Below are 21,433 nucleotides of genomic sequence, written 5' to 3'. Positions count from 1 at the left end.
AGATTTGAGGGGCTGGTGAAGAGGACAGGGTGTGTCTCACCCCATCACAGCTTTATGCCCCAAAAAAGCCCCCAAGTCACACACAGACATCAGCCTGGAGATATTTCTGCTCCCCAGACACCCAAGTTCATGGAAAATCCTTTCTTTTGGTACAAGCCCTGCTCTGGTGAGGAGCTGACAGAAGGAGGTGATGAACAGATTTATGACAAGCAGAAGGCTGGAAGCACTTACTCACGGCCAGCAGGATATAAATAAAATATTTGGAAGGCTGAATGTGCTTCCCTGTGCTCTGCCTTGGGGAGCTGCAGAGCAGAACAAACAGCCTTGAGCCAGGGAGGTCTCTGCACAGAGGGATGTGTGCAGCTCATGGATGGCCAGCCCTGCTTCCAGGATGCTAAACTGGCACAATTTCACTGCACTCTTAAATAAAAAGTAACAAGAACCTGTTTTTTCCCATCTGGTTTAGGAGGGACGCTCGGGTGGTGTCGCCATGCCCTGTTCTGTTCAGACACTCCTCTCTTCTCCTTTTGCCTGTTTTTCCCCCTTTTTGTGCTGAGAAAGCCAGAGGGACCAGGGCACACCCACAAATCCCTCAGGAGCAGCTGATCCAGACAGGCAATTCCTGGGAGAGTCTGGATACAGCTGTGCTCTCCTGTCTTCCCAAACAGGGGCTGCTCCTTCTCTGGCCTCAGGTATTTTTAGCAATCAAAGAGACAGGATTTTGCTCACTAAAAAAAAAATTGGGAAAATTAATGAACTTGCAACAATTTATCTGCTCTGTGCCAGGTTTTGTCCTAATTTAAGGATTGACCCCAGTAACAAAGCTCACTATGAAGATGCAAAGGAAGGAGAGGTGGTTTTATCCAGGAAGACTAAAAGGTTTTCTGCTTTTAATTGCACTGAAATGGAGAGTAAGAGGACAGGGACACTCCCTGTCCATCTCTCCAAGAGCAGCACAACAAAGTGAGAAAAACTTTTCAATTGAAATAAGGAAATGAGTGGATATAAGCTGGATATGCACAGGCTAGAAATTAAATTCCTAATGCATGGAAAGTCTGGAATAACCCCTCAAAAGCAGCAGAAGAGGCACAAAACTCACGAAAAAAATCTGCAAGAGCACTTAAAGTGAACTTCAACTTTTTGCTGAGAAACCAGGAGTGTGAGGAATGTGCAGATGTGGCCCCAGCAATGCCTGGTTTTCCATGAAATAATTCCTGATGAAGACATTTTAGCCCTTTGCAGATGTCAAACCCACCCCTGAATTCACATTGCAAGATAAAGACTAAAATAATGTATTTATCTTATGTATATATATTATATATCCCATCTATCAATCAAAAAAATGCCCAAAAAGGCAAATATAAACCAGTCACTTTCTCTTCCCTGCAGAAAGTTTTGTGGTCTGCACCAGTTTGCAGTAAATTAATTCTAATTCAGGCTGGTAGGATGAGTCACTGCTATGAAATATGAAGTGGAGAGTGTATTTAAAGACTCACCATATGAAATTCAGCACACTGACTTGTTGAACAGATGCAATATTCAGCTTGAGTCAATGTCTCTAACGTGTCTAAGAAAAGCAACTCCACTTTCTGTTTGCTTGTGTGGCACAGATTGCCTCAGAAAGTCCCATCAAATTCAGAAATTAAAGTCTCAGACCAAGGAATCTCTCCTGTGGCTGGAATGACTTCAATGACCAGCACTGAGCCTTCAGCAAAGCTCCTTTCCAGAGGGCTGCACATCTCATTTCCTACCAGATTTAGTGTCAGGCTCCTTGGGAAAGCTGCTGCCATGGGGTTAAACCCTGGGGTTTTCATAGCTATTCACACCAATAGATGATTTTCAGTTAAACTTGTGATAAAAGGGGGAAATTAGAATTGATAAACCAACTTCCACATAGATTATAACTTTGGAAAATGCTTTTTAAAAAACCTTGGGTGGAAAACACGGTGCAAAACCCCAATCACAGCAGGCATGGCAGCACGAGAAGGAAACTCACAGACGTATCTCGTGTTTGTAACTGTTCCAGGCAGCACTGAACCCTCCCAGCATCATTCACTCCCCCTGGGAGCCCAGGGGATACCATGTTAGCAACACAGGCAACCCCTGTGTGACTCCAGAACCACCAAAATGAGCCAATCTCATCCAAGATGATCCCAAAATTACCCTCTTCTGCTAAAGGATCTGCCTCATGGCCCACCTTACACTGAACATTGTTCACACGAGAGAAAGCTGATGCAAAACCAAATCTCTCTAGAATTAAATACATTCACATCCATGATGCCAGCCAGCTCTGAAATCAATGGAAAACCCAGGAAGTGTTGTTTGAATCAGCTATTTTTAAGGATTGGGATTTGGAGGGGGAGCAGCGTGGGCTGCTGCAGTCCCAGAACTACCGGCAGGAGCCAGAAGAAGGACAGGGATGAGGGGAGCTCAGCACAGGCTGAACCTTCCAGAATATTTTAGAAGATGGGAATGCAGAAATAATGCAATGAAACCCACACTTCCATCAGCAGGGGGACGAGGAGATGTAAAGTACAGAGCTGTGAAACAGACACTCCAGGTTGTGCGGGGTGGGCTCCTCTCAGGTCCAAAACGCTGCTGGGAAGAGAGAGGTGGAAATTCCTGCCCTGGAGCAGCAGTGAGGAGGGGACATCCACCAGGTTGCTTTGCAGAGAGGTTTCACAGGGATGCCCTTGAACCTCTTTCAAAGGTCCCCAAGGTCTGAGGGGGGATCTCTGAGCCCCCTGGGACGCGCCAGGGTCCCCACGCAGCCCCAAGCACCTCCGGGCGCTGTCCCCTGCCCGTCCCTGCCTCCCTCACCCCCTTACCCACAGCCTCAGCCGCTGTCCCTGAGGTGTCCCAGCTCCTCCAGCTCCTCCAGCTCCTCCAGCTGCTGGGGCTGGAGCTGGTTCCTGCAGGGCTCGTTGCAGTTCTGGTTTCCTGTCCCCTGTGAATCACCAACCCCAACATCCGCTGCCCGGCCGGGCGGCCCCGAGAGGCGACGCCTGCACAAACCCACCGGGGTCACTTTGTCTCCTGTGGGGAGAGGAGGAGGAGGCTTGGGCAGCGTGGGACCACACACAGCACTGAGGTCACTTCCCTTGAGCTTCAGATGCTCTTGGTGCCCCACAAAAGTTGGGGCTTCCTTTCAGCAAAGAGCCCGCGCTGGGAGCGGCAGGCGCTGCCGGGAAAAGCTCAGAGCAGGCACAGCAAACTGGAATTCCTCTCTGGGCTTCATGGAAAAGATGGGAACGAGTTACAAAGGCAGCAAACAGCCTGAGGTCACTGCTGCTGATGGCCAAAGCTGCAGCTCCTGTCCAGTGCTGTAAAATAAAACCTGCTCAAATGCTTCAGCATGATTGGCATTATTTCATTACACTCCTAAGAAAAGTAATTCCTCAGATTTTTTGGTGCTTGAGCAGAATAAGGAGGACTCATGAATTCCCTATTGAGAATTTCTGTATTGGCTTAAAGCCCTGTCCATGCCACAGGGATCCTGCTCCAGCACCAGGGAAGGCTGCACACACACATCAGTGTGTAGCTGTACAAGAGCCACGGGGCACACGAGTTACAGCCTGAAACAAAAGGTTTCATGCTGCTCTCACTAAGGCTCTACAAAGCCTCTCTTACATGTAAATTGTTCAGTAAAGGGAAATTCGTTATATTTAAATTAGGGCAGCCACCTACACGCAGCTCTCTGTGTAAGAAGGTGACTCTTCATCATAAAAATGATTAAGGAGCCAACAGGTTACGATTTTTGCAACTCTGGGATGAAATCTGGCTATCAAACTTTCAGAGGAAATGTTACTTCAATGAGATCATTATCAACTGTACATGCAAATAGACTTTTCTCTCTTCTAATTCTAACCTGAGATGCAAAAATAATGCACATTCCAGAGCCATTCCCAGACAAAATCCAGGTGCTGAAGCCTGTCTTGAAATGAGTATAATCTGAACCAAAGATAAAAACAGGCAGACTCAGCCTTCAATTGCTCACATGGTTTCTGGGTGGTCTCTGTGTAAAGGACATTACAAAATGTGCAATGTTTTTTCACTGCCAAAAGAGTTGCTACAAAATTGGCATTTCTAGCAGAGGTCTTAGCAATTATAGTTTATTAACAGCTTTCTAGCAGGGTTTTTACATGTTCACACATAAGCTGACAACAGAAGTTTTGCAAAAGAGTTCTTTATAGCAGAACTGATACCCCAAATATGCTGGAGACATTTAAAGTTCATCTTTTGTACCCAAAATCAATTTCTTTAGGAACAACCACTGCTAAAAAGGTGTCACATATTTGTTTACAGGTTCTCTGGTGGGTGTCAGCTTCAAGTGTGACTCAGTGCAGTGGTGTGGACATCACCCTGGCTGGCTTGGGTTGCACCTCCTGTTAGTCCCCAGACTGTCCCCTGAGGGACCACTCAGCCTCTCCAGGGCAGGCAGAAGCTGCTCCTGTGCCCAAGGAGTGACACAGCAGGGTCACCCCAGGGTGATGTGACAGCTCCTGGGCAGAGGGATGCCCTCCAAAGGCACCAGTCCTCTGGAGAGGCCAGCCACGCTGACTGGAGGGTAATTAGTACTAATTAGTGTAATTAGTGCAGCAGCCTCTGTGTGGATCCATCTCCCTTCACATTTCTCCTGGGAAGGGCTGCCTGTAAAGGTTTAGGGTGAGTCCTCACGGCGAGCACCTCCCAGCACAGCCACAGGTTGTGCCCTTCACGAGCCAGACCAACTCTCCTCCAACACACACAAAATGACCCCTCAGGCCAAACCCAGCTGGGAAACCAGGCTCTACCCTCCTGAAACCCCTCTGCCTCATCCAGACCTGCTGCTAGAAACAATTTCTGATTTGACAACAGGAGCAGCATGTTTTTATCAACTGCAGTGAGTTACAGAAACACCACATTGTGATTTCACCATTCGTGTTCTTTTCAAAGCTCACCCATTTCAACTTGGGTTTGTTTTCCCCCATAACACAGTTCCTACTCCTTCAGGAAGGTTCACCAGTTAACCTAACCCCCTTTTTCACCTTTTGCTACAAAGCTGACAAGCTGCAGAGAGATCTCTTGGGTCCAGAAAACTCATTAGAACCCATCTTCTACTGGGCTCAGCTTATCTGGCCCTGGGAAGCCAAATGCCCTCAGGGCTGATTTACATTCTTCCAAATAAAGGTGAGGGCTGCTCAAAGACCATCTCACTTTGCTTGAATCAGGTGTGGTGACTAACACTGATCAAAAATCAGTAGTGAAATAAGGACTGGGAAACAGGGCATCATCTAAACCCCTTCTTCTGCACAAAAAACCCCCAATGCTGGAAGGTTTGAGAAAGCTCCAACACATTTTCCAAGCTCCAACAGGCTCCAAAGCTCAGCAGCCTTGCAAGTCAAGCATTGCTGTGCAGCAGCATCAAGCCCCTCTTGCTCTGGGACAGAAGGAGCATGTGTCTCATCCCAACCACTAACTGGATTACAATGCATTCCATTCGTTTAGCAACATTTTCACAGCAGCTCTAACTCAAGCCACATCTTGGAGGAAATTTCCTGATGTGCTGAAGAAGTGCTGGATGGTTTTGTATTCACCAAGAAACTTTTCTCTCTGCTGGAGTGGAATGAGCTTTTCCCAGGCAAAGGGGAAGTGCTGCCTCCTCCCCTGGCCCAGCTGCACGTTGGCTCTCTCTGAGCTGAAACTGAAAGTGGCTCCGTTCCTGCTGAAGGAAAATAAATGCTGCTACCCAGTGGAAAGTCATCTCACAGCCAGGATGCCTGGGTGCTTCACAAAACTTTGGCCAAGCAAACTTTGCAAAGAGTAATCCCAAACATCCCTCTGGTACAAAGCTTCCCGTTCTTATCCTGCTGAGTTCACCCTTGTGGACACAATAATCCTTAAATTTGAAGACAAAAACCTAGAAGGTTTGAATGCTTTTATTTGAATTTTTATACAGCAATACAAATTATACAGATTTGTTACAGTACAGATTTTGCAGGGGTTTATAGAGGTACTTTGTGAGTTTTTGGTTTATTTAAAAGAAAGAGGCAGATCTTGGGAGCACGGTGACATGAACAAAACAATCTTGTGGTAGGAAGCAAATCCTGACCACAGGGAACACTAACCTGGCTGAAACCTACTGGGCAGAAAGGTGGTGGTAGCATTCCCAGCAATAACATCCCAAAAACATCAACCCTGGGATACTCTAGAGCTTTACACAGGAATTGGTGAGCACACAGGTAAGAGGGTTGTTCCTGTAACAGTGCTGAAAGTCCTCGAAGCCCTTGGATGCACTTTGCTGCAGAGGGGACAGGAATGAGGGAAGCTGATGTCACACTGAACCTGCTGCTGAGCAGGTGATGGCACAGAACAGAGTCGCTGCCACGATGGAAAAGGAAAACAGAAAATGCTTCAGATTTAGTCCCTCAAACAGGTACAGTGAGATGAGGGACACAATTTCAGATCCACCAGAACCTAATGGCTCGTGTCTTGTGTCCACCTTGGGTTCCTGTGAGCACCCACAGGAGAACAGCAGAGCTTCCCTGCAGGCCCTAATGCACAGGAGAGGGGCTGAACACAGAATGCCATCAAGGTATTGCTATTACTAATGTGCATCAGGCTTGAGTCAAGTGTCTGGCACTGAAGGATTAAAGCCTTTCAGCAAGCAGGGTCAAAAATATGATTACACCATCCTAAATGCTTCTATTCAGTTTGGTTTAATACTGCTACAGCAAGTGCTATCACAAACAACAGAATAAATTACAGATTATATAAATAAAATGTATGCACCAAATAAAAGATGTCTCTCTGCCACTTCTAATAAACTTTGTTCCTGTAGTGGGTAAGAGACATCTAAGAGGAGGGAGATGAGAAAATTCCACTCTCAGCTAGAAATCAAATTCTTTTTCAGTCACAGAAACTCCCCTTTCTAAAAATTTAAGATAAGCAACACCAACTAAATTGCATCCCGAGAATCTACCCCAGGGAAGCCCTTGAGAAGTACAAAGGTAACTGTATATTCTACACTAGAATATGCTGGAATAGGCAAGCAGTCCCTTTCCTCCAGAGCCTTTGCACTCCACTGGTAGTGAAAGACAGAAACCCTCATAATGTAAAACATCAATTTAACACAGATTTCAAGATGCTCAGTGTTAACAGCTCCTCTCCCCTGCTCTTGCTGTGAGTGCAAATAACCACGAGAGCTTCTGTGCACAGAGAGGGGATGGGGTTGGCACAGAAATCCTGTGACTACGCCTGGGAGCCACCTGACACACAGAGCCTGTGTCCAAAACACACCCAGGGGAACAGGGGGTTTCCAGCAAAGTCACTCCATGCAGATTTGTCCAAAGCAGGCAGCAGGACGAGGGCTGCTCTGCAAGCTGCAACATGCCAGCACTCTGGTTGAAGAGGTTGAACATGTAGTCCAAAATTTGCTGGCTTTAGTATTAAATCTTTCCTACAAAGAGGAAGGGTTGCAATATTACAGGATTTGCTCTAAAATTCTCAGTTTTATCATCTTTCCTGAAGACAAGTCAGCAGCCAGTACTACAGGTAGCAAATGCTTCTACTAGACTATGTACTAAAGTCAGGATTGAAACTATAACAAGTGTTCTTAAGTTAGAAGTATCAGTATCATCCAAAAGTGCCCTGGGACAGCGAGCTTGGCCACAATCATCATCGGCCCTGGGACACCTGGAGAACTTCAGAAATTCAGTCAGCACTGGAGATTCAGAGCAGACTGGTGAGCAAGTTGCTGCTGCTTTAGGAAGGCCAGTTAGCCACACTCGAGGGCATGGGTTTAATGAGTCTCTACCATCACCAGCCCATTACTGGAGTGTGTGAACACTCCTCCACCTCTTTCTTCAACCATCACAACAACCTTGACAGCCACAAGCACCAAGAGCCCCCTCAGAAGTTGCTCCAGGCTTGCACAGCCCAGTGAGTCAGCAACACACCCGTGCCAGCACTGGGTGCTGCCCTGGGGACTGGGATGAGCTCTCCCAAGGGCATTCCTGGACTCAGGAGTTCAGTGGGGGTTATTTTTTGGTGGTTGGCAGCAGTTTTACAGCACATTAAAAGCTTCTGTCCACTGCTGCAGGGTCCAGCAGCTCTTCCAGACTCCCACCTTCCCCACTTGCAACCAAACTGGAATAACATGGCAAGGCACTTCCTACAGTAGCAAAGCAAACTTGGTTTCAGTTCCAAAATCTGCCTGTTGCCTTCCTGCCTTCAGCTTTGTTTATTTTTCTAAGTTTAAGCTGGAAGAAAGCACTGCACAGCTACCAGAAATAACTCAGTGAGAACATGAATAGCCACCAAGTGAATGATCCATTTGCTACGCTGCTGGTACCTCCTCAGTCTGGGCTTTGCCATGCCAGGCTTAGCTTTAAGCAGCAGATAAAGTTAAGCATCACAGGTTAAACCTCAACTGTTTTTCCTAGTAGGATGGGAAGAAAATCATCTTGCTTTCTCCTACAAAACTTAAATGCCACATCCAGATATTAAATATAGTTGTGTTAACTGTTGGCAAAAGCTGGTTTGATAAGCTTCTGTATAGGAAAATGTTCATCCACTGAATTTTTGAAGGAGGGAAAGAAAAAGGATTGGAGGAGTCTGACCCTGAGCCACATAGGAAGCACAGTGTGGAATGCTCCAAAGAAACCAGGCAATACATGAGTGTTTGCAAATGAAAAATTACTGGAAAAAAAAGAAAGATGACACAATGATTTTGGATCAGGCTGCGTTCACTAGTGAGGAACCCTTAACCAAAGCAGTATTAGCAGGTACAGAAAAAGCCATCTAGAACTAAGATGACCCATTTGCCACCTCTCTCACTCATCAGGGTTCCTTTTCTCCATGCAGTGATGAAATCCCTGCTTCCAGCAGCAGCAGTTTGACAGAGCAGCTGTGGATAAGTGTGGCAAGAGCTGCAGGGGACCAGCTCTCACCCAGCCCTGCCCTTCCACACTCCTCAGGGTGACAGGCAGGACAGCCAGGGGCTGGCACACCCAGCTCCAGCTCAGGATGTGACTCTGCTCAAGCTGTGCTAAGAGCAGCTCTAAAGAGAGGGTGGACTGAGTAGCTGGAAGCAGGAACACTTCCCATCCTCTCAGGCTATGGAAAGCAGTAAAACCAGCAGGGAGGTCAGAGCTCATTTCCTCAATAAAAACACGCGGCTCTACCTCTTTCAGCTTCCCCTGCAGTACATTAAAGCACAGCCACAGCCCCAGGGCAGCAGCCTCCTTAACCAGGATGCCTACTGGGAAACAGGGCAGCTGGAGAAGGCTGGAGGAAGTTGGAACAGCAGCAGTTGATCCAGTTACTCTCTCAGCACTCACACTGGAAGGACACATCCTGCCTGGTGCCGGCCACAGGGCAGCAGCACCCACCTGGAGCACAGCCTGACCAGCTGCGAGACCTGCAGGCTGCAGGAATTCCAAATCCCACCTGGCAGCCTCAGCAATGCACTCAAGTGACACTGAAGTCACAGGACAAAGAAGTTGGGCTCATTTCTACCCATAATTAATTTTACACCACTGTTCCAGCACTCTTTAGATTAGATTCCTCCCCTTTATCTTTTCCTCTTCCCCCCCTTATCAGAATGGGACAAATTAACACAATATTTGAAAACTGAGGGGGGGAAAACATGGTAGAGTAGACTCAAATAAAGACCAATGTTAAATATTACTTAATGTTTTCTTTTATTTAAAAGATCATTCACAAAATACCATATCCATAAATTTATTTTGTTATGAAGCAGAATGTGCTAAGTGTTTGGAATTCTTTTTTTTTTTTCCTTTGTTTTTACATTTAAAAGTCAACTGTCTTGACTAGAAGTGAGTTTTTTATATGGGAATTTGTTCTTAAAATCTTTTCCACATTGAAGATGTAAATAGATCAATTATTTGTTTGGAATACAACCACAAAAATGCATGTCTGTCTTAAATTAAGTATTAGTGTTAGACAAATGGTTCTTATCTCAGAAGCAGATTAAGTGAAAGGCAGAAAGAAGGAAAGAGTAGTTCTGTAAATTGCTGGGACTCTGACTTACAATGGGAACCTTAGGGAAGAAATTCATCACTAGCAGTGGTGCTGGCAGTGGGGCAGCCGTGCTTCCAACCTCCTCTTGTAAGTACTCTGGGGTGCTGGCTGGTTTATCTGAAGGCTCTCAGCACTGGCAATGGGGGCCCAAGCTTTTCCCATACACTGGACATGTCCAAACTTCAGTGTGGTAGAACCAGGTTTTCGTTTTAAAAATTAATGATTTCTCCTTTTGCTTCAGCCTCCCCTCCCTCCTCCCACACAACACTGACAAGAAACATTTCAAGGGAAGAGAGGTGTAGTAACAAGAGATGCTTTTTACCCAAACTTCTACATGAGAATCTATAGCAGAAAGATTTCTAATCTGCCCATTTTCAAGGTATTCTGAAAGCTGAGGTCCTAAAACTGTACCCCACTGGGCAAAGAAATACAGGGGATAGTGACGATCAAATACTGCATGGCAAAGTATACACTCCTTCAACAAAAATAAAAAAGTCAATTTTATTTGTAGAAACTTCATTTAAAAATTTACCAAACATGTAAAACCCAAAAAAGTAAGCAGAAAGAGCCAGTGAGCAGTTGTGCTCAAACAGGCATGGCTTTGCAGCACTAACCTTGAGCTCAGAGTTGTAGTAGCATCATACCATTTGGAAGTCAAGAGCCAGCAGCAGGAAGAGGCTGCTGGCAGAGGCTTTATCCATACTGATTCCACCAGCTCTTCACCAGGCTTGCCAGGCAAGGCATCCATTAAATTGATCCTTCCTGGCAACCCATGTGAAAGGGCAGCTGCCCTCCTTAGTTTAATAAGGGGCTCTGCTGTGAACAGTGACTATTACCAATTGTCATAAATGGTATTTCACTACTTGGTTAGAACTGTAGATTTCTGTTCAACTCATCTGGACTCTTCAGTTTTCCTCTTCAGAGCCACAGCAATACAGAACGAGACATGCAAGTCAGAAGAGGAACACTGAGGAAGTAAAAGGAAACAATACAGGGAAATAACTAAGTCTAACCTGTGCTTCTAAAGTAAAACAAACCCAGAAAGGAAGAAGTGAAGCAGCACCTTTGTCCAGAGACCTCCACACTTGTGGAAGCAGCCACACTGCCTTATCTACTGGCAACTGTGCTGCTTGGAAGGAAACAGAAGAGGGAAACTCAGCACAAAGCAGGCACTAGATACAGCAAAGCCAAGAACGTACTAAAAACCACTTGTTAACAGCTGACATGCATTCACAAGCTCTGTGTTTTCGGTTTCAAAGAGGACAAATACCAGATGGCAGGAATGGTAAACTGCAGGGTTGACATTCCAGCAGAGCTAGTCACTCTGTACTGTCTTGCTTTTTCTCCCGCCTCCCCATTCCCTCTCAACCCCAAACTCAGTCGTGTTCTTTTACTACTTCCTCCCGGGGCTTGGCTCCTCCGAAGATGGCAGAGTTTGGATTGGCTACTTGATTGAGGGGAGTATCGACTGTTCGAGGCTTGAGCTGGAGCCGGGGTCGCTGTGCTCGCTCCTCTGCAAGGAAAAACATTCCTCTTGTGAGATCTGCCCGGGAAGGGCAGGAGCTTTAACCTGACAGGAAACCAGGAATCTCCTTTGTGGAGGAAGAGCAAACCCCACACAGCAGGAGTTTACCTTCTGTTGGCTCTCTGAAGTCCATGGAAGACCCACGAAGGGGAGGCCCATCTCTGAAGCGACCGGTGCCACCACTTCCCATGGAGGCACCTGGTGGCCGCCGGTCTCCAGGGCGGGTTCCTCTACCCCGACCTCCCAAGAAGTCATCATCTTTGAATCCTGAAGATGGAAGACAGTGAATTTAAAGAGCATCTTCTGCAATGTATTTAATCTAGACTTATCTGGATGACTGGAAAACCTTGCTAGTCACCGCTGTCAGTCCAAGGTGATGCACTGAGAGCCTTTGCCTGCAGACAGATTGTTTCACAGAGCTCTAGCACCTTCTGGAGGAGTTGCTCAGGTTCCATTTGAAACCAAGTATACTATGCCAAGTTCAGAAAGTGCTTTATCCACTTATAGGCTTACTGGAGTGTTGGAGAGTGGATCAAGTCAGTTTAAAATATGAACCTTGGCTGCAACTTGAATTTGTTAACATCATTAGTTGAGTTGAGAGACAGCACTACAGAGTAGTACTCAGACAGTACTCAGAGTACTTCAATAGCCAGATCATCACACCAGCTACAACCTCAGCGAGAAATCCACAGGAGCAAATTGGAAAATAGCTGGGGAATAGTGAAATACACTTATAAAACAGAGTAAAATCCCAGGGCTGCTTAGCTGTACTATAAACTGGCCAGGCATAGGGAAAAACAATAAAAGAAAAATAATTTAAAAACCAGACTTTTAACTGACTGCATTTCTTCAGTTTATGTATCACATAAAAAAAGTAAATCAAGAACTATCTGTCACTGACCAGAGTTCCTGGTGACCAGTGACTACCCCTGAGTATCTCTCCAAGCCTCCACTGCCTACATTTCAGTTTGAGGAGAATATACTTCATGCTATCAGCATACAGATTACACTCAGATTTTCAGAAGCTGCCTGGAAGAGAAAGTTGTTTGGTTCCCAACTTCTTCCATGTTTTCCTTTCTACTTCAGTATTTGGCAGAGTTGCAGAGCTGTCCCTTACTTCAGTGCCAAACAAGCCATCTTTAAAGACTTGATCTAGAGCAAGGCTGTACAACCTGAGAAGAAAAGCTTCCGTAGCAGCTAAAACTGAAATGCTAAACTTTTGGCTCACGAATCACTCATCCAGCATTTAACAGGCTGAAATGCATCCACATTTGGAGAAGCTGCCAAGGAAGGTATGAAGCTGTGACACAGAATGCTTAGCTCCAAAGGCAGGTTAAGCACAGCACTGCAGCAAGCTCCTCTCTCCAGCACCATGCTCCAATCCATGCTGGGGGCAAGGGCACACTTTGCTTCCCCTGCATCCTTCATTCCACTCACGCAGAGACCAGACATTGCAAACTTGTACTTGCCAGCATCTCTCCATCAGAAAATGGACCAAACCCATGAGTTCAGAGGACAAAAGCAATTGTGTTAATGCCACCCTGCATTCTAATAGCTGGAACTGACTGGAAGTTAAGAGCAAACCCAGCGGCTCCGTCACTACCTTCCACTCAGCAAGCTCAGTCACTTGCTGCAGCTGCATTACCAAAACAGGTCTAAAAGTTCAGGAACATTTTGCATTTACAAGTGCTTTGGAACACTAACCTGACTTTGGAGAAGTCAGTTACTTCAGGGACACACATATAATGACATCACATCTCCTGGAGAAGATGAAAGCCTCTGCTCTGACAAAATATCAGCCTCCCTACATTGATCTGTCTGTTTCTGCTACTATTCAGAAATTTACTTAGTTGTATGCTTGAGAAATGCTTAAAACAGTCACCCATGGGCTACATCTGGACAAGAATTCTGTCATTTATGGCCATTTCATAGAATTTTCTATGGAGACATTATTGTATGTGCTCTCAAGGCAACAGAAGATTCCCCATGAGGAATCTCATCACAGCTGCAGGATGTCCAAAGTTGGTACATACAGCAGATTCAATCAAACCAGTAATGGTGACAAATGAAAATGAGAACATTTCAGTGCCTTTTAGGCTTCCTATCTGTATAAGTGTTAATACTGATACCAGAATTGAAGTCATCTCTGGAATCCCATCCACCTCCTCTGGATTCTCTGGAACCTCCTCCCATTCCTAGGAAAAAAGCCACAATTGTGTTCAAGTCTGAAGCTGTGGGAAAGACTGAGCAAGGGAATACCAAACCAATGTTTCAGTCCTTCAATATTCAAAGTATGCTGCTGGAAAATCCTTTTCTTTTGGTACAACCAAGTTCCATTGCACAGGAACAAGTAGTTTAAGTTCACAAAGAATAAGTGGCCAGAAAAGTTTCTTTAGTACACATTCAATAGAAACCTCTGGTGAGTCTGGTTCAACCAACCTTCAACTACAGGCAAGAATGTTTTTACACTGGAACAAGAGACATACTCCAAAATTAGCACTTGTCTACATGTGCTTACTCACTTTTCATACATCATCATAAAATAGTAGCAGATCAGACTGTTGGGCTTATGATTGTCCTCTGCAAGACACAACACATTAGTAGGGGTATTGGTCTCACTTCCTGGGTTAGGAGTGACAACACATCCAGCCTTTGGACACAAAGCACAGCTAAATTTCAGACACCTCAGGAGCGGCAGCAGCAGCTGGTTAGAAACACGTACATATATACATACAAAATTTCACCTTTCAATATCATCTTCATGTTCACTTGCATGCCTTGTCTCAGCATTAGTCAGCACCAGAAGCCATAACTACAACCATCACATTTAAGAAACTACTTAGAAAAATAGAAGTCACCTCTGTCATCAGGCCCGCCACCTTTTCTGAAGCCAAAGCCACCTTTATCCTGTTTCCTGCCTTCTGCTATGTCCACTCGGAGTGATCGGTCACCCAAAAGCTGTTAAATCAAGGGGAGAATCTGTTCAGGATGCATCAAAAGGGCTGTCAAAGAGTTTGAGACTTCTGCTTGTCTTTGATTTCACAAATTAATTGCAAGTGTACTTACTGCACCATCGTATGTAAGAGCTTCCTTGAGTGACTCCACCTCATCGAACTCTACGTAACAAAATCCTGTAAGAAACAAATCTCAAGTTAATAGCACTTTAAAAGGCCTTTGTAAGAGGCTGCTCCTCCTGCATGCCTGCTAATAGCTTCCTTCTCTTTTAAACATGAGTTATGTGCACATACAAGATGCACATGGCTTAGAAACCAATCATCATCAACAATGAACACATTTACCTGCACCTGTTAATGATGGGGCAAATCCTGAAACAGAACTCTGGGCACTCTGTGAATGCCAAGAGCCTAATTCCCTTTTTCTCATTATAGATTAGATCTGATCTATGCCTTCAGACAGTTATTCAGCTGAATATGGAAACTTCATTCTTAGAGTTTTTAAACAAGAAATTGAAATACTTATGTGGTCAGCAGTGTGATTTTGTGTCATCACATCATTTAGTGGATTTACTCCTTGTCAAAGGCACTCTGTTATCCAAGGTAAGCCTTTTCCATCCCTTAAAGTAACTTACAACTACAGGCCATTTCCTCCAAACATTTCCCATTGCAGTTGAATTTGCATCCTCTAAAACAACTGCCTGAATGGGTTATCTACTTGCCTTTTCTCCCTGTCTGCTAAAAAAAGACAAGAGCTGGAGCAATGAGAGTCTTCTGATGTTGAGGAATTACTCAATACTTAAGGTCATAGGATTGAAGTGGGTCAGCTCTGGTAGAATTCACACCAGACAAGGTTTGAGAAAGCTCTGTTATGTCAGGGCAAATATTGACTCCTCACTCAGGTTACTCTGTATCTCAGGATGATGAAACAGTGACTCTCATTCAAATGATACACTTACACATTATCAGCGAATAAGAAAACCGGCATAAGTCAACATAAAAGCAGAAAACTATGCTTAAGACTGAAATTCCCTTTTAAAGTTACTTTCTTACAAATTTTTCATCTACCACCAAAGAGCTCTGAACACTCACCTTTAAATTTGTCTGTTTCCTTGTCTCTGACTAGTCGTACGCTCCTTATGCTGAGATCCTTGAAAATGGCATCTATGTCTCCTTGGACAGTGTTGAAGGGCAGATTTCCCACATAAGCTGTGAAAGGGGGTTCTGTTGGCAGCTCTTTATTTCTGCGGGAACCAAGGCCACCTCCACGAGACCTGTTGGAGAAAGCACAATGCCTCTGGAGCTGCTTCCCAGCACAGCCACAGTGCAGCCCATAGCCCTGCCCAGGTGCTGTGTTTAGCTGCAAGTCCATTTTCCCACAGCTTTGCTCAGTTTTTCTACTCTTCTACATGTACCTGCCACCTGAACTGCTGCTCAGCTCCTTCCCAGTATTACCTGATGCAGTACTACAGTGGCAAACTGAATACATTACCAGGTGACTTAATTAAGTGATGAATGAACTTCCTAACCCACAATTCATTAAGGAAAGCAACATAAGGTTAACCTTTAATGTCCCCCGCTCAAAAACATTACCTCTAAAAAACCCCATCTTAGAATCGATTTTAGGAATAATTTATGGCAATGAAGAAATACTTGTATGGCACAGGTCTGTCAGCTTATCTGGAAATTAAGCTGGATCCAATGCTTTTAACTAAAGAGTATATTACCTACACCCACTCCACAATCATCCAAATAATCTCAGCAACATTTAACTTAAGAGAAACACCTTCCCCTAAGTCTCAAGCTGTGGCCATAATTGTTGGATAACTGGACTGGATTGCTTTGAACTGAACACAAAATAAATTTGGTTGAACAAGGAGTTCTGAGGCAGAAAAAAAAAAATCACACGCTCTCTGGATGCTTACCTCTTGTCCTGTGAATTACAGAGGTAAACTGGGTGGTCTTTTCCTGTCTTGTCCCTCAGTATCAGTGAAACCCTTGGCACTATGTGCTGAGGAACTAAATTGTACCAGCTAAACTCTTTACTAATGTAACACATCTCTGTGAACTTCCTGCAGAGCCCAATCTTCAGAAGCCAACTTGGAATTTCTGTACAGAGAGCAAGGTATGTACAAGGCAAGCTGAAGTCAAAGCTCCTAGACCTGTAGACTACAGGACGCCACTGGTTCCAACACCATTTGTCCCACATAAGCAACCTCTGACCTTTACCTGAAATATTTACTTACTACTCTGTCCATCTTCCCTTTATCACCTTCCTTCCACTGGGCTTTGCTTGTGTCTGTTCCCTTTCCCTGAGGCTCCCCGTGCATTTAAAGCCACAGTGGAACACAAGTTGTACCAAAGCAGGATATGCCAATCTGACATGGACCAATTAAATAGCTGCAGAGTCCTTCCTAAAATCCAGAAGGTCAAATAATTTTATCATTTCCCTTTATCCTGGCTGGTTGCATGCAGTCAAAAAAACCCACTGGGCAAGCAAGGTCCTTGACAGTATTTTTTTCATTCAAGAATAAATATTTTACTACTAATAAATCAGATAATGCATTAAGCTTGAATAAGACTCCTTAACTCTCTAGGTGAGCCTGTCATTTGTGCCTTATTTAGCAGCTCCATGCAAGAATCATTTGTCACCAACATTATCAACACGCTGCTAAATCTATTTGAACCACAATCTACATATCTTTAATTAGCGTCCACCCAGGTTTGCATTTTAGCATTTTTGACAATATTCCTCATCTGCCTTTGTCTCATTAACAAGTCAAAAACATACTGGAGAACTAAAGCTGTAATAGTTTTGAATTACTTTAGTCAGAAGACTGAATTTTAAGGAGGAACTCCAAGAAAGCTGAGTTGCTGATCTAAATAATCCCATAATACATAGAATCAGTTCCATGCCTTTGTCCTCATTTATCATTTACAGCATTAGGAACAGCTATTAACATAGCATACATTTAACTTCCATCCAAAAAATAAAATCTTAATGTTTATGTCCTCCAGGAACATCAGAATTGAGTTTCAAAGGAGCATTCTCTCCACGTACAGATTCTCAGGATATTCCCTGAGCTGCCACTCACCTAAAAACCCAGCCTGGAGTTGAGTCTGTGGCCAGACCAACAAGGTGATCAGGACAGCTGCAAAGTGCACTTTGCCAAGCTAGGAATGAGAAGGGGAACAAGGGCTGGAACTACCACTTCCATCAGCTCCGTTTGAGCCACTTCTAAAACCACACTCTCAATCCCCAAAAGGATTTTCTGTGCTACAGACAAACCTCCTTTCTACCACAGTGCACCAGAACTTCACAGACTGCACGTGTGGAAATCCATGCCCTATTGTGCAATCCAGACTGATTTTAAAGCCACAAAATTAAATAGTCTTCTCCAATTTGATATTAAGGCTTTGGTTATCAAATATATAACTATACCTTTGGTATTTACTATCCATTTGAAGAACAGGAATGGTCAATAACTGAGTTTCGAACCAAGTTTCTTATGGAACTCAGGTACAGCAACAGAAAAAGAAACTGTTTCTGTATTTCCCTACATTTTTTCCAACACTGAAACAGTGAAATAAAAGGGCTGACTTCAGTAACCAAACAATGAGATTGGAAGAATATTCTCTCATTTGCAACAAAGTAGGACAAAAGTAAAAAAATAATTGAAAACACATCTGAACTAGGCAAACCAGAGTTCTGAATGAATATCTGCAATTCCCACTCTATACTTCTGCTTAGACACAATTAGGTAATAATAATTATTATGTCATCTTACTGTGAGAATCTGATTTCCTTGTCAGAAAACCAAAGCAGAAAGCTGAAGAGGAAAGCTTGCTTCTAACAACACCCCATAATTAAACTTTGGTGGGCTGAGTTAATGACTTTGGCCATATTGGGTAGAAAACAACCCAACTCCCATTTTAAAGCTACTCTTATGCAAAGTTTAGTTAGGTCTCCAGAAAAGGTCTGCCAGAAGTTCAAAATGAAGGATATTTTGAAAGCCAGTATCTGAGTTAAAGAGCCTTTCCCTAGAGATCAAAGCTCAAGATTTGCCTTTTGCACAGCACAGAGACAATGGCCTACCCTGGCTTCTGACAGCAGAGCTTTTCTGGGGCAGCACAAGGAGTAGCAGGATGACACTGCCAACTCTCCAAGACCACAACACCAAATTCAAACCCAATTTATTCAAGCAACCCAGGACATATCTGGAGTAAGTATTAGATGTCTTCAGCAAAATGCTTACCCCAGCCTAAAAACGAGGAGTAATCTTTTAATGCTAGATGGGTAAGACACAGGATGCAAGCTGCCAGAAGGACCAAGTGCCCATTTTCACTGAACTGTGCAGCACTTCAGCAGGTGAATCTTAACCTTTAGTAGGGTGCCCAGCACTTCAAGCCACACCTAAATAAACAGCCTAGCAGTGAGTTAGGAGTGGTAAACACTCCCCTTCTTTCAACTCTGAGCAGCTCTACAGACAGTTTCAGTTTCAACTAGGCCTTGGTACACTTACCTACAGGTTTTCCTGACAAATTTTGGGCTCCAAAAGACTTTCTAAAAAGCTTACAGTAAGCCTTTTGCCATTTATGTCAGCATCACATTCTTCACCAGGAATAAAGTGACTTCTTTAAGTGATTTCATAATATGCCCTAATGTTATGATTCAGCTTTTAGTCAGTGCATCACTGAACATCTCAGGTGCAGCAAATCCCCTCTCACCATACCAGTCATATCTTGATGCTCTTCCCCCATTATTTTGATGATTATGAGAAAGAGGCAGATAACTTCCATATGTTAGAACCTGTTGGGCACCGATTTTCCATCTGTCACACTGAAATCCTGTGCTCAGTTGCTATGTACACCAAAGGTTATGCAAAATGCAACTTCCACAAAAACCACCACACCTCAGCTGAGGTTACACTATTCCTACAGTCCTAGAGCACCTAAAATGAGAAGGAGCCACTTTAAATTAAATGGGACTCTTTAATCAGAACCTTCAAGAACAGTCATGTTTTCACTACACTTCATATATTACAGGACTTCATACAATGTACACAGAGAGTAAACTGTGAGTTAGCTATTAGTAACTTAGTAATGATAACAATAAAGTAGATAGAAGTATACATTGGACTCTAATATTAGTAGTATCTGATGTTTAGAACTGCAGGTAAATTAGAATAAGTACATTTTCTTATCTGTAAAGACATCTACTGATTTGCAGGATGCCTTTAGTTTACCAAGGAAGGATCCACATCTTCCCTGACAGCAAATTTAACTTCTCTTACAGGAATCTAAATAACATTTTACCTGGCATTTTATTACAGAATATGCCTACACTGATTAGATACACTGTGCAGCAATATCTGAGTTTATAAAGAGTCAAGTATCACTTCAGGCTGCTGGCAAGGCTATTTTGTTACAGAATTTAAAAAAATAACAGAAATGCGAGTGGCTACATCATCTGTTTGCTCTGGGACATCTCTGAATTAGACACAAAGGGTATCAGTGCATGAAAATGAGCTTGAAAAGCCTAAAGTGTCAGAGTCCTTCCAAAGACAAAAAAAACTTACTGCTGTTCTAACTCCAGCAGCTCCTCCCTGCTGCCTAAAGAGTCTGAAACGAAACCAAGTTATTTATCTAAGAGCTGAAAAGGACACAATCACAATTTTGATCAGGAAATACACCCTGGAAGATTAGATTATACAGTAACACACTTGGGAAGATTTGCTCACAAAGAAGTTTATTCCACAGATTTATGCCTACTGTTTTATTTCAGAGAAACTTGTAACAGCACCAGCCTCCAAAAAAATCAATTGTTTGATTGCACCTTCCTAGCTTGATTTAACACAAACTCCTAATTACGGGTTATTGTCTTTGTAGCTCCTCCCCTAAACACTCTTCAGCAAAGAGACGAGACAAGCCCGATTCCTCAGGATCAGGGATTTGCAGTCAGCACCCGGAGCCCCGGATAACGCAGGACCGCGGCTCCCGGCGCTACTCGTGCGGAGACACCACAAAGCCCTCCAATTTCCTCCCGCCGCAGGCGCCACAACGCTGCCCGCTCCCGGGGGCGTCTCGTCCCGCCAGCACAGCAGCCTCCGGCCCTGCTCCAGTCCTTCGGGGACGTTCCCTCCGCCCATCCCGGCCCCGCACAGCTCCTCACGGCCTTCCTTGGCTCTGGCCCAGCACCTCCCTAAATCCCCCCTCCACTCGCCTCCGGGACGGCGGGAACAGCGACACCCTCTTCCTCCCGCCCCTTCCCGGCGCTCCCGGGCCGCCCGGCCCCGGATCCTGCGGCGCCGGCCGGAGCGGCGCGGGCACGGCCGGGACCCCCCAGGACCGCAGCCCCCGCCCCGTCGCACAAAGCAGGCCAGAGGAAGGGCACCCCCCCGCCCCGGAGGAGGGCAGGCGGGGGGCAGAACGAGCCCAAACAGTTCCCAGAGGCGGCGCCCCCGTCCCGCAACCCCCGCCCGCCATCCCCGCGGAGAGGGGCAGGCCGGGCCCCACGGCCGCGCCCCCGCCGCGCCCGGCTGGGGCCCCTGCTCCCCGCTGCCGTCCCAGCTACGGGGGGAGCCCCGAGTGCTGCCCCCGGCCCCGCTCACCCGCGGCCGCCGCCGAAGCTGCTGTAGGCCCGGTCGTCGTAGGGATCGAAATCCGCCATCGCCGCCGCGGCCTCGTCCCCGTGCGAGCGTGACAGGACCGCGCCCGAGGACCCCGCAACGCTTATATACGGCGGCGCGCGGGCCGGGGCTGCCCCGCGCGGTGCCTGCCTCCAGCTCCCCGCCCCGACGGGGCTGTCTGCGCTGCTGCCTGTCGGGAGGTGCACGGCGCGGCTCGCTCCCGTCGGCTCTGGGTCGCGATCTGCCCGGGGATGCGGTCGATGTCTGCTCTGCGATCTGTGCGGGATCTACCCGCCGCTCCG

At 45.4% G+C, this 21,433-nt stretch overlaps 1 protein-coding gene across 2 annotated transcripts; it reads right to left on the bottom strand.

Moving 5' to 3' along the window:
- Positions 1-9,678: 9,678 nt before the first annotated feature.
- On the bottom strand, positions 9,679-21,247 carry EIF4H (eukaryotic translation initiation factor 4H). Of its 2 annotated transcripts, XM_084219380.1 has the most exons (7): positions 21,114-21,247; positions 15,595-15,776; positions 14,615-14,679; positions 14,407-14,506; positions 13,678-13,743; positions 11,657-11,815; positions 9,679-11,536 (listed from the first exon to the last, which is right to left on the bottom strand). In XM_084219380.1, the coding sequence occupies exons 1-7, from the start codon at positions 21,170-21,172 to the stop codon at positions 11,400-11,402; spliced, it is 768 nt and encodes a 255-aa protein (XP_084075506.1). In that variant the 5' UTR covers positions 21,173-21,247; the 3' UTR covers positions 9,679-11,399. The 2 variants fall into 2 exon arrangements, with proteins under 2 accessions (XP_084075506.1, XP_084075507.1); XM_084219381.1 differs by lacking the exon at positions 13,678-13,743.
- Between the last annotated feature and the right edge of the window lie 186 nt (positions 21,248-21,433).

The sequence above is a fragment of the Fringilla coelebs genome, assembly GCF_963513975.1.
Source record: "Fringilla coelebs genome assembly, chromosome: 20".
NCBI lineage: Eukaryota > Metazoa > Chordata > Aves > Passeriformes > Fringillidae > Fringilla > Fringilla coelebs.
Note: the sequence above shows the minus strand (reverse complement) of the source record. Positions and strands in the feature narration are given on the sequence as shown.